Source organism: Pogonomyrmex barbatus, unplaced genomic scaffold (genome assembly GCF_055798465.1).
Source record: "Pogonomyrmex barbatus isolate J1 unplaced genomic scaffold, ASM5579846v1 scaffold1, whole genome shotgun sequence".
NCBI lineage: Eukaryota > Metazoa > Arthropoda > Insecta > Hymenoptera > Formicidae > Pogonomyrmex > Pogonomyrmex barbatus.
The window spans coordinates 773861-786406 of NW_028297098.1; the positions used below are offsets into that span (position 1 = coordinate 773861).

Genomic DNA, 12546 nt, shown 5'->3' on the forward strand with positions numbered 1-12546 from the left:
TGCAAATCAAATAGAAAAGAATTCAATTTTCTCGAAGATCTTATTGAGAAAAATTTTTTAATATACTGACATTTTAGATATATATATATATATATATATATATATATATATATATATAATTCTAAAAATATAAGATAAAAATAACATTTTTCTAAAATATTATTATGTATATAGACAGATAGATTTTTATTAAAAAAGATTACAAGGAGATTATGAGGGATTGGCGCTAGCATCGCTACATGGTTCGTTTTCATCGAATGTGCGACGTGCGACCACATTTCTTCCCGCTTCCGTTTCCGAAAGCTTGTGTACGATTTTTTGAGGTTTTATAATTTTTCACTCAAAGATCTATCTAATCTGTTAAAATCAGGACATGTTAAAAAAATTATAGTTTTTCTAAATCGATTATAATATTAATTTCTATACTTTCTCGTGCGTATCATGCGAGAAAGATTCGAGAGATAATCATTTCCTTTAACAAGTCACCTAACCTCAATACCTGATTTGTATATTATCTTGAAATATACAACATAAAATAATGTATAAAATTGTTACAGATTAGAATCAGAAGTCTAGAAGATGGCCAAGTCCAAGAATCACACGAATCATAATCAAAGTGAGTATGCTTAGCAATAAATAATTGTTAAATCTAGAGAGTTATGCATCAGTATTGATATTTTATTTAATTATATCAATTTTTGTATTTCTGAAGTGACGTTATAAATATAATGAGATATTTATTGTCTTTTACAAATTGAATGTTTGAGTTATCGTTATTAAATTGTTAATTTTTGTTTCTTTTTAGATAGGAAAGCGCATCGAAATGGTATCAAAAAGCCCAAGAGATACAGACACGAGAGCACACTTGGCGTAAGTTTTATTATTATATTTTATCGCGGTTTTATTAGCATAATCATATTTTAAATTTTTTACATGCTTGAGCGAGGTAAAAGAGAAAGAATAACACATAAAATATTACATATGATTAAACGGTTTCTAGTGAATAACTAGCATATATTTAAAATAATTTAAAGATTTCTATTCACTCATGCTTTATAGAATCATCATATATGTATCTTTTGTCTTTGCTTGTAATTCTCACCTTTTGCTTTATGCCTTTTTCAGATGGATCTGAAATTCTTGAGAAATCAACGCTTTGCGAAGAAACATAACCTAAAACCAAAGGCTCAAAAAGCGAGGACAGAACAGCGAAAAGCTCTTCGTGCGGCTAGACAGGATAAGAAATAGACTCAGTGTAAATTAATATGATTTTGTCAAAATAAATCGAAAAAACATATAGTGTCAAAAATTAATTTCACCCCCATCTCTAATTTCGTAATTTTGTATTTAAATCAATAAGTAATTTATGCAAAATATAAATTTTTTTGTACGGAAAATACAAAGGAAATAATTAGAGACGGCTCCAATCATTTATTGTTCTGTGCATTTATGATTTACGACACTTTCACAGCTCGTGCAGCTACATATTAATCAGTCAATATGGCTACAGCACAGATGTTGGAGGCACATGATGATACGAAAATTATAGATAATTCGAAGAAACCGGAAAGAATTTTATTATTTAGCGGCAAAAGGAAATCCGGAAAGGATCATATTACTGATATTTTATATCGCAGGTATGTATTAAGATTCCATAATTATTCATACATGAAATAATGTGGAGTAGCATTACTCAGCAGAAAAGTGGCATAAGTTGACATAAGAAAATTTTAATATAGGTAAAACCAAACTATATTGAACACATATTTGCAATTGAAGAGTATATTATCATTCATTTCGGATATGTCTAATATTTCTTTTAAGAAAAAGGATATTGTTAATATATGTAATGTTTTTGTCATTGAAGAAAATTTTATATTATTTGTGGTGATTTTCAGAATTGGTTCACAAAGGAGCACGATTATACGTTTGTCAGGACCTATAAAAACGCACTGGGCAAAATCTTTAGGCCTTGATATCGTTCAATTACTGGGACATGGAGAATATAAGGAAAAGTATCGACTTGAAATGGTTAAGTGGGGCGAGGACATGAGAAGGAAGGACTATGGCTACTTCTGTCGTGCTGCTATTGACATGTATAACGGTACAGCGAATCGAAGACCTCTTTATTAAAACCAGAATTAGTGTAAAGTATTCATATGATATATTAACGCTCTTGATATATTAATTGTTAAATATTGATAAATTAATTGTTAAACATCCTTAAATAAATGTATTTTCCAGCGTGGGACAGGCCAATATGGATAATAAGTGATGTCAGAAGGAAAACTGATATCAAATGGTTCATTGAAAACTTTGGGGATGCGTGCAGGACTGTACATATAGTCTGTCCTGAGGAAGTCAGACAGAAACGTGGTTGGGTCTATACACCAGGTGATAATATATTGTAATGTAATTTTAAGGAATCTTAAAACATGAAATCTTCAAATTCTGTAAATCACAATCTAATCACTGCAGGTATAGACGATTCAGAAACGGAATGTGACTTGGACGACGTGACTAACTGGGACATCATGCTGGAAAATGATGATACCAACGATATAGAAGTTATATTACAACAACTGTTAAGTCTAATTAGATAGCAAGAATTTTTTTATTTTATCGAATACACAATAAATAACATTCCATAATTTTTCTTTGTTCTTTTTTCTTGAAAAACAAAAAAAACATTGATAATAATTGTGGTGTACAAATTGGTAACAAATTTGTTTAGTGCGAATAAAGCTTACTAACAGAATCTGATAGTTGACTGTAAAAATCGAGTGGTTTGTCACTTCATAAATATTTAAAAGGAATACATTATTTAAATAGATAGAACGTCAAATTCTATTGGTTCAGTCAACATAATCTTATCTTATTATATTTCCGCTAGTATTTTGTTGCTCAAATTTGTAGCAAACACATTCCATACAGCACATTTTATCCAAGGGATATCTTAGGAATATCTTCTGGAGTATTTAGAATACCTCTTGGTCTGTGCTATATTTCGCAAATTTGCAAAAGCCATTTTAACAGATTGACTATCATAATGCATTCTTGCAATAATACATGCATTTATGTGTGCATGTACGTATGCGTATATGTATGTGACGTTTCATGACAAGACATTTTAAATATTTCTCATCTGCAAAATATAAACGCTCCGAAAACATAGAATAATGCAGAGTAGAATGAAAACAAAAGAAAGTGAGAAAAGGAACGTGGAATTTCATCGTGTTATATCGAAAAACAATATGGCCTCTGCAATGCTGACGCTGACAGGTTAGATTCGGAGAGCTTAATTTTTAACGTTATTTCAACTATTAATAATTCTAATAAAGTAATATTTATTGATTTTATAGGATGATTTCGTGAAAAATGAGTACATCGTGTCGTTTGCTTTAAAGTGCTTTTAATCAGATGAGATTTATTTCAATGTGCCACGACTTTTGAGGATAAACTAACGTAATTATTTTGTTTTTATTATTTATTTTTGTTTTAAAATTTTTAGGCCTGTTTTTTATAATTGAACTAGTGTACAATTCGTTATACTTAAAATGAAGTAAATATATTTCAACTTTGGTTAAAGAGAAAGAAAATCCAGTACAATAATAAAAAACAAGTCTACCGCTTAAATAATATTTGCGATTTGACCAACTTCATATTTTAATTTTTTATGTTTCTTGCTGCTATTCATACGCATCATATTGTCAGGTCAAGGAAGACCAGTTGAATTAAAACCATCAAATGAAATAATGGAACATAAAATTCCATCTGGTATCCTGGATGATCTCAGCAGGTTATTTTCTTTAAAATATTGTATGATAACAATGATAGTATATTTAATATAAAAAATTGAATTAATTGCATTTTTAACAGAATCAGTTTTATATTTATATAATGAATTTTGCTTGTAGTCGATTCATCATCAATGTGCCTGAAGAGGAGAGAAAAGATTTGGTACGAATCTGTTTTCAAATCGAATTGGCGCATTGGTTTTATCTTGACTTCTACTGCACAGAAGAGTATCCTAAACTGAGATCGTGTGGTATGAAGGAATTTGCCACTCACATATTTCAGCACATACCTTTTTTGAAACCACATGTACAGCATATTGATGCTGTGTTGGAGCAATGGAGAGAGTACAAACAGAATGTGCCGACGTTTGGGGCGATTGTGTTGAATGAAGATATGACTAAAGTGCTTTTAGTGCAAAGCTACTGGGCAAAGAACAGTTGGAGTTTTCCCAAGGGAAAAGTAAATGAGGATGAGGAACCCTTTCATTGTGCCATTCGAGAAGTTTTGGAAGAGACTGGCTTTGATATATCCAATTTAATAGATAAAAATGAATACATCGAATCTGTAATAAATGATCAAGTAGTAAGGTTGTATATCATTTCGGGCGTGCAGAAAGATACAAAATTTCAACCGAAAACACGTAAAGAAATAAAAAATGTCGAATGGTTCGCCGTAGCGGATTTGCCTAATACAAAAAAAGATATGACTCCTAAGTTGAAAATCGGCGTCGGGCCAAATGCGTTTTTCATGGTAGTGCCATTTGTCAAGTAATTATCTGACTTTCTAAAAAATCCATATATTTAATAAAAAATTGTTTATTACATGTGTATTAATATCGCTCTTTCATCCAGGCGAATGAAGCGGTGGATTCAAGAGAAACAGCAACGTGAGAGAAACGCCATCGCAACTATAAGAAGACAGAGACACAAATCGTTGGGGGACGTCGAGACGGTTTCGAAGAGCAAACGGCAACAGCAATCACTCTTTCATCACTTTTCTACTTGTCCACCACAAGTAAATGTCATATCCTATATCTTTTTTTCATATTTTAATATTAATTTTTACATGCATTCTCATGTATGATTTATAGACCGAAGTCCCCGACTTCAAAATTGGCCGTCAATCAAATACGTCTCCGGCCCGCAGTCGTCGTGGTGCAAATGACAATAAAAAGGATACTGTTCTGAAAACAGCATTTAAACGAAATCTATTTGGAGACCAAGAAGAAGATCAATCATCTCTTGCAAAACATTTGATAGACAGCCCTGCTCAACAGCCATGCTCTTTTTTAATTGATCCCGCAATTCAATCGATCAAATATAATGATTTTAGTTACGAGGCGTTACCTTTGAAAAAGGAAGCAGAAAGTACGCTACGTTTGCTTACAATCTAAATTTTACTTCTACTTAATTCAAGAGATCTCGCTTAGAAAATATCTTACAAATGATATATAATAATAATACATTCAACCAATTATCTAAATTAGATATTGTATGATTTTAATATTATATTTTAATAATTAATATTATGTTAATATATCATATATTCATATATCATATATTTTTTCTTTCAGATTTTCGTAAGAAGAGTTTGCCGGAAGGAAATATCAAATCATTGTTGTTCGGGGAAGCCGCACGCAAATTGCAAAAAGATTTTAAAACCATTCCACCGCCCCCCTTTGTAAGTCTCGAACACGATAGTCCACATTTAACGAAAAATTACATGGATAAACCAAATTACTCTACCTATGAATTTCGTGCAAAGAGTTGGGATAATTTTAGTTTTGATATCCAGGCGATATTACAAGCTTTAAAATAGCGTACATATAATATCTCAGAAAAAGTTACAAAATAGGAGAGATATAGATATTAATTTAGATTTGAGAATTATTAGTTTACCTATCATTTGACTTATCATTTATTTTTGTTGGTCCTACACGTTTTTAAAACGTGTAGCTATATCTATTCAATTGAATATATTATCTAATATTGATGAAATCATTATTAGATAATATTGATAAACTTGATATATTTGAATTTATTTTAATGATCTCGAAACTTTCAGAGTATCTTTATTAGTTTATATATGTCTCCTGATACAATTCTATCATGTAACATGACGATAAACTTGAAATGCAAATTCACTACTTTGAATTTGCTATTATCAAAAGAATCTGATTATATTTAGAGGAAAATCTACTTGGAGGAAAATATCAAGTTGCTTTTTTCGGGAGAAGTCATGTCAAATTGTAAACGAAATTTTAAGTATTTCAAGTTTTTTTTACAAATTGAAACATGATAGTTAACTTCAATTTGTTGAACTTACCAAATCTTGGTAATCCAATATTTTCGATATAGATTGTAAGAAGTTATTTTTAAGTCACGTTGTACAAATAATAGTAATTATTTATATTTATAATTATTGAAAGGAGATTATAGCGGATAAATCACTTGATATACATATTTCGATTTTGATATCAGCATTTTTTGGCTGAGCGAAGGTCTATTGTATGTGTATATATATATATATATATATATATATATATATATATATATATATATGTGTGTGTGTGTGTGTGTGTATATGTATATATATATATTTTTTTTTTCTTTTTAAGTAAATTGACGTTAGATTAACGTTGATTAAATTAATGTTTATTAACATATAATATATTTGTAGAGGATATTAAGAACAATTATTAAGACAAAAATGACCAATAGAACTGGACCGATAAAATAGAATATTTTCTCACAAACATGACTGCCCGTTTTCACACTTCTGATAATTTCGTTATTCAATTCAAAGACTATTTTACTTTCTTCGATAAGTTTATTTTTTGTGTCTTCGTCCAATGTTTCCGCGATTCTGTTCATCGATTCGCGTAAGTCGCGTTTCAATTGGAATATACTGTTTTGTCCAAAGTCCGTGACGTTACTGCCGTCGCTCGATGGCGGCGTCTTGAAAGGCGAGATCTTTTGCACGATCTGCCGTTTTTTGCGTAGAATAATTCCGCCGCTGAGGAGGCCCATGTAAAGATGATAAATGTATGCCATTAATAGAGTGGGATCCGTATCTTCCACTTCTCTCAAACGCATCAGATATTTAGTGACGCTGTCTCTGAAGTTTGTAAAACATTTAAGATTAAGATTAAGATTTCTTTTCGGTAATAATTTTATTATTACTAAGTTACTATTGTCAGAGAAACATAAAGTGATTTTATTTTTACAATACTATTATATGTGTACACTATTGTATGCAATGCATGTACCTAGGACTATAATTCTTTCTCCATCCTTTCCCCAAATAGTGATCAAGATCACGCTCGAAAGCTTCTGTACGTTGAAGCTCGCTGAGTGGAAGCAATCCAATTTTAGTGTTCCTTAATCTAATCATTGCACCCTCCAGGTAGCGAAAGATCTCGTAGAAAACCAGAAGCCCATCAGCCCATATGGAATCGTCAAGAAACCCTAGTTGTGGCGCATAAGACTATACGATACAAAGCTGGGTATTATAGTCATTACAATGCAGCAATCATGCAACTTGAACCAGATTCTTTGTAGCGACAGTTGCATCAACAAGATATCCTATATAGCATTTCCAATTTAACGTTGAATCATCAGATTTAGTTATATGCTATTAAAATGTTTGCCAAACAATAGAGAAGTGACAAAGAATGATTACTGTGAGAGCTAATATCTAAGTATCTAAAAGTGCAAGAGATAGAAAGCAAAATGAATGTTTATACTTTAGTTGTATCGCATGAAAACTTTCATCTTTACAAAATACAAAAGCGTATTCACGATATCTTGGGAGATCCTCGCGATCCTTACCGAATGCCAATTTCGCGTTCACCAGGGCATCGCTGATTGCGTGTATTCCCCTGGTAGCTTTTGTCATTTTCTTGCAAAAGTTCTCCTCCTCCCTATCCGGCATTTTGGCGGGGCGCGCGAATGCGGTGCGTCGCGAGTGGTGCCTGCGTCGAAACGTGCGTGATGCTGCGGGTCTCACACCGTCATAACGCCAGGTTTCCCGCGCACTTCCACGAGCTGTCACGTGAAAATTATCGCCGTGAAAACACTGCGCTCGCAACGTCGACATCCATCCTCGGCCGCCCCTGCGCATTGGCGCGGTCACGTGTCCGCCTCAAAGCTGCCGCCGCCGCGAGATGTCGATTTTGTCCATCGAGGCGCGAAACCGTGGCCTCATTTGAGCCTCACGGACATCAAACTAATTAGCTTCGCAGCTGTAAATTTTAGTACCAGACACACAATTCATTTATAATCTTATCAATTTTCATTACTTCTTATTTTATGGGGTTTATTATCTTGGTTATTAAAACTCGAACAATGCGGAAGAGAATTAAAAATTTGTACATTCGGATGGTTTTAAATAGAAATAATTAAGTTTCAAGTTCGAAAAAAGTTAACATATGCTAATTTATCAATTAAGTCAAAGATGCAATCGTTTGGATATTCGGAGGAAAATTTAAATAGAAATACTGACTATTTATTGAAATAGAAACTGAAAAAGTCTATAGAAAATAGTATTTTTATTTTAGACCAAAAGATTTAATATTAAAATTTAATATTAAATAATTAGATACCGAAAGAACAAAGTTCAAAAATCACTTTAAATATTGAAAAAAATCAAAGAGCTAATAAAAAAATATGAAGATTTATGTAATATTTATAAATTATATTTATAAAATAACAGATTTGCATATAAAACGAATTTGGTATAAAACTTAGAGTCTATATGGGATTATGGAGATAAATAAATTTTTTATTATTTATTTTTTTAGTTATAGTTTTCGTAAAATAACATTATTTTAAAAGTCACGTAAAGTTAATACTTGAACGAGAAATTGAACTTACTCACATACATACACAAGAAACAAAACCAGTCAACATTTAATTGTAAATATCGCTGAAAATATCGAGGGATTTATAATTTCACAATTTTATAAATATTCCAATTAATTGCAGAGTTTTTTAAATTATTATGATATGTACATTAAGAAAGAAAATAATTAAAATGGGAGAGAAAAGATTATTTATTAATGCCTTGAAAAATAATCATTTTTGCAAGAAATAGCTTACATTTTTATATATTTAAAGGACAGCACACTTTTTATATATTTAAAGGACAGAAAAGGCAATTAAGCAAAATATTTAATTGCAGAAAATCCTAAAAAAATATGTTTTGATTGGCTTTATTATGTATATATTTTATGATTTATGTAATTTTAGAAAATAAATTTATCAAATCAATAATATAATTATATAATATATAAATTTTTACATAAGAAAAATATTCAATTATCTTTCAATCCTCATCTTTCCAATTTCCAATTCTCGCTATTTCGCTTTTTAGCAACCGTTAATTTTATATTTCAGGGAACTTACTCCTGGATTTTTAATACATTTTATATCAAGACAAATTAGATCTCAAGTCACCGATCATCACGCCGATCAATCGTGCACACGATAAGATTTTCTTTAGCCATAAGCTTTAAATCTTCCTGCGAACTTTTATTCTTTCTACGCTCAAAGGTCTAAGTCAGCGCAATTGATTTCATTTTATATATGGAGGATATGAGAAGGGTGTGTTTTGTTAATGGATATAGTAAATTGCCCCATCGAATGAAGAACGTATCATTTCTCAGACGCGACATCATCTCGTCGGCATTTGCCGGCATTTGCGGCGTGTCTCGCGCTCTCGGAAGGAGGGCCGCGCGCGTGCATTCCGCGGTGTCGCGATCGCCTCGTCGTCGCACGGCAAGGAATCCGCGCGGACCGCAAGATGTCGAGCTGCCGCGCAACATAGCAGGGTAGCATGACTCGCGCGTTGGTCGGCATCCCCCTCGAACGCCGCGCGTTCGTCCGCAATGACGTGGGTCGTGTCGATATCGGATGTACTCGTGAGAGCGACGCGGACACGCTCACACGCACGTACGTATGAACGTACGTACACACGTGCTCACGCCCACGCATATGCCCCGCGGACGGCATAGTGGAGCAACGGAGGAGTCCGTTGACCTTCGCCGAGGACGTGCCCATGTCCCCAGGCCGGGTCACACTCGAGTCTTGCGTTCGCAGGGAAACATACTCGAGCGGGATCAGACCGGGCACATGGCGGCCACGCTCGATGAGCGTTCCTCGGCGGGAAGGAAGCCGGAGGGCCGTGCGATACTCCTTCTCTTTCCACTGCCTCCACAGTGGCGGCTCGACGCGCCTCGTATCCCTGACAAACAATGCCGCTCATTGTTACAGACGCATACGACGAAATATTAGAATCAAGTTTGATTATTTAAATAAAAGATAATAATTTTTAATTTATTTATAACTTACGCTCTAAACTTTATATATCAAAGTAATATTTTTAAATAATTTGATACTTAACTTTTTCAAGAATATTTTTGTGTTTCTATGTTATGTAGAACTTTGTAATATATATATATATATATATATAAAGGTATATTATACAATTTAATTACAATTTCAAGAAAAATAATTTTGTCGATTAGCTCAGACACTTTTGCTTGAGATTTTCTTGTCAAAATAAAATTAAGGAAATTTCAAACAATTTTCGTAACATACTTAATTATTGTTCTAATGTTGCATGTTTGAAAGTCATGCGATCAAATATGATTACATACATGATTACATACATAAAAAAACGAAATGAGAGTGTAATTTTTCAAGCATATTCAGTTTCTATCGAAATACATAAAATACCTGAGTTCCAAAAAGATCAATCAAAAACTTACTTTCGATTCTAAAAATTATAAGTTTTAATTATCCCAAATAAATTATTCTATATATTGAGAGATAGATTAACTGTTTAGATTTAATATAACTTAAAAGATAGAAATTATAAAATTTGTGAATGAAAGTCAGATGAAACTTTAGCGAGTCGTATGCAATTTAGATTGTGTTGATATGTTTATCGAAGCTCGCCGAGTCTCCGTAATCCGTCACTGCGCGAGTCCCGATTTCCTAATAATGCGATTTGCCCTCTCTTTTTCCCCGGTTCTGCTCCTGCTACCCTGTTTCCAAGTATTTGTCAAAGGCGGTACAATGCCGCGAGAAACTCCACCCAGACCGGTACGCGGTTTCGCGGCGGCCGCTTCCTTCTTAAGTAACGAGGTAACGCCGGAATCCATTGCGGTTCGGCCGCATTCTCTGGTATTCCGACCTTTCTGGACACTCCTACGTTACGCCCTTTCGAGAATCCGAAACGTCACGAGACTAATCCACAAATGCTAAGATACATTATTCATCAACTTAAACCTCGTATACCTTGATAACATCGAAACGGAGGGATTCGAATAATAATTCGGAAACCGAATGAAGTACAGAACGCGACGTCGTTCTTATAAAACTAGAAATCACTTCTCTCAGCGAGAATGTCAAGTGAGATCATATCGTTTTTATGAAGTCTTCGAGCTTCAACAAGCTACGAGTAATTAAGCTTGAAATTAAGATTCTGCTGACGTCTCCCTCGTCTTGAGAGGCTGAATTTCTCTCTTACAGTCTTTATTATTATCTCGTCCTCAATTTATTATCATGATTACTTTTCTTACGAAGCATTTCGTGCGCCCGCCGGAGTTGCCGGTCTTACCGAGTTCTTGTTGCGTTCATGACGTGCGATAAATTATATTCCCCGACAGGAGAGAGAGAAAGAGAGGGAAGGGCAGGGCGGGAGAGGGAGATATATCCCTTCACTCTCTCGAAAGTGGGAGTCGGCGGGAGGCCGAAGCGGGAGGGAACCTCGTTTTATGCTATCCTGTTACCTCGTATCTTCGAAGTGGTGCCGACTGCTGTGGTGCCGACTTGCCGTGGTGCCTCGTAGCCGATGGAGCTCCGTCGATGATATGCCAGCCTGATCGCCGACGAAATGTATTGTCACTTGATTGTCAATCGGCTTTTTACCGAGACCGTTATTAACACCGCATTACTTTTATTACAGCCGCTACGTATCGTAGAGACAGAGAAAGAGAGACGTCGAGTCTAGACGCGGCCCAGGGAAACAGCTATCAATTTGAGCTGAGCAACAGCTCCAGGCCAGTGTTAACCTTCACGATATGGCAAAAAGTCGCGGCCTTTGTTGCCGTCAGATCGTTTGTGACCGATTATTATTTGTAACCATATGTATATGTATAAACATCGGTCATATCAATAGTCAGTTTTAGATATATCCAGAATTAAACGCCCGGATATTTATAATTTGATTCAGCGCAGCACGTTAATCAACGCGAATATAAATTAACGCGTTAACGTCTCTATTTAACGCCTTTGTCTATTTTTTTAGAGTTTATTAAATTGCAATTGATTCGCGATATAATCGCGAGAAATATAAACTTGGGCAATATTTTATTTATAATTATAGAATTTCCTCCCTTTTTTTAACGGAGGTCGCAACCGCGAAATTATTTGGATCGATGTCACACGACTGTAGTGAGTTTCTGTTCTCCTGCTTCGATATATAAAATTTTTCAGGGAAAAGCTTGTAATTTTGGTAGATTTAACGAAATGTTCAAAGAGATATGATGTAAAAAACAATTATTCGAATAGTAGAGAAAATCCTAGTTTACAAAATTACTATAATAAATATACTTTACCAAACGTTATATTGTATACAACATGTGTATATGCGCATAACAAAATAGGAACAGTGCTCTTATTTTATAGTTATAAGAAACTAATTGTCGAATTACAGATATGTAATATTTCGCTTTTATATATA

At 33.7% G+C, this 12546-nt stretch overlaps 5 protein-coding genes across 7 annotated transcripts in view; 3 read left to right on the forward strand and 2 right to left on the reverse strand.

Annotated features, from left to right (window-relative positions):
• Window positions 1-12546, reverse strand: part of LOC105430064 (atrial natriuretic peptide receptor 1) — a 65968-nt gene that overhangs the window by 18586 nt on the left and 34836 nt on the right. The window lies entirely within an intron of this gene.
• Window positions 164-1311, forward strand: RpL29 (ribosomal protein L29). Of its 2 annotated transcripts, none has more exons than XM_011643403.2 (4): window positions 164-308; window positions 558-616; window positions 806-870; window positions 1126-1311. In XM_011643403.2, the coding sequence occupies exons 2-4, from the start codon at window positions 580-582 to the stop codon at window positions 1246-1248; spliced, it is 225 nt and encodes a 74-aa protein (XP_011641705.2). In that variant the 5' UTR covers window positions 164-308; window positions 558-579; the 3' UTR covers window positions 1249-1311. The 2 variants fall into 2 exon arrangements, with proteins under 2 accessions (XP_011641705.2, XP_011641706.2); XM_011643404.2 differs by having other exon boundaries at window positions 235-323.
• On the forward strand, window positions 1481-2653 carry Pmvk (Phosphomevalonate kinase). Its single transcript, XM_011643408.3, has 4 exons — window positions 1481-1637; window positions 1899-2104; window positions 2245-2394; window positions 2479-2653. Exons 1-4 carry the CDS (start codon window positions 1501-1503, stop codon window positions 2601-2603), a joined length of 618 nt encoding a protein of 205 aa, XP_011641710.1. The 5' UTR covers window positions 1481-1500; the 3' UTR covers window positions 2604-2653.
• On the forward strand, window positions 3257-7028 carry DCP2 (decapping mRNA 2). Its single transcript, XM_011643407.3, has 7 exons — window positions 3257-3282; window positions 3363-3465; window positions 3715-3799; window positions 3918-4565; window positions 4650-4812; window positions 4889-5165; window positions 5372-7028. The coding sequence occupies exons 3-7, from the start codon at window positions 3756-3758 to the stop codon at window positions 5614-5616; spliced, it is 1377 nt and encodes a 458-aa protein (XP_011641709.2). The 5' UTR covers window positions 3257-3282; window positions 3363-3465; window positions 3715-3755; the 3' UTR covers window positions 5617-7028.
• On the reverse strand, window positions 6431-8013 carry Ho (heme oxygenase). The gene is made up of 3 exons (XM_011643409.3): window positions 7629-8013; window positions 7067-7265; window positions 6431-6915 (listed from the first exon to the last, which is right to left on the reverse strand). The coding sequence occupies exons 1-3, from the start codon at window positions 7918-7920 to the stop codon at window positions 6456-6458; spliced, it is 951 nt and encodes a 316-aa protein (XP_011641711.2). The 5' UTR covers window positions 7921-8013; the 3' UTR covers window positions 6431-6455.

Coding starts and splice junctions, on each gene's coding strand:
- RpL29 (XM_011643403.2), top strand. CDS start 580: ATGGCCAAGTCCAAGAATCACACGAATCATAATCAAA. Junction 617..805: donor TCACACGAATCATAATCAAA/GTGAGTATGCTT, acceptor GTTTCTTTTTAG/ATAGGAAAGCGCATCGAAAT. Junction 871..1,125: donor GACACGAGAGCACACTTGGC/GTAAGTTTTATT, acceptor TGCCTTTTTCAG/ATGGATCTGAAATTCTTGAG.
- Pmvk (XM_011643408.3), top strand. CDS start 1,501: ATGGCTACAGCACAGATGTTGGAGGCACATGATGATACGAAAATTATA. Junction 2,105..2,244: donor TGCTATTGACATGTATAACG/GTACAGCGAATC, acceptor TGTATTTTCCAG/CGTGGGACAGGCCAATATGG. Junction 2,395..2,478: donor TGGTTGGGTCTATACACCAG/GTGATAATATAT, acceptor TAATCACTGCAG/GTATAGACGATTCAGAAACG.
- DCP2 (XM_011643407.3), top strand. CDS start 3,756: ATGGAACATAAAATTCCATCTGGTATCCTGGATGATCTCAGCAG. Junction 4,813..4,888: donor TTTCTACTTGTCCACCACAA/GTAAATGTCATA, acceptor TATGATTTATAG/ACCGAAGTCCCCGACTTCAA. Junction 5,166..5,371: donor TTTGAAAAAGGAAGCAGAAA/GTACGCTACGTT, acceptor TTTTTCTTTCAG/ATTTTCGTAAGAAGAGTTTG.
- Ho (XM_011643409.3), bottom strand. CDS start 7,920: ATGCGCAGGGGCGGCCGAGGATGGATGTCGACGTTGCGAGCGCAGTGT. Junction 7,266..7,628: donor GAACGCGAAATTGGCATTCG/GTAAGGATCGCG, acceptor CGCCACAACTAG/GGTTTCTTGACGATTCCATA. Junction 6,916..7,066: donor AGAAAGAATTATAGTCCTAG/GTACATGCATTG, acceptor TACAAACTTCAG/AGACAGCGTCACTAAATATC.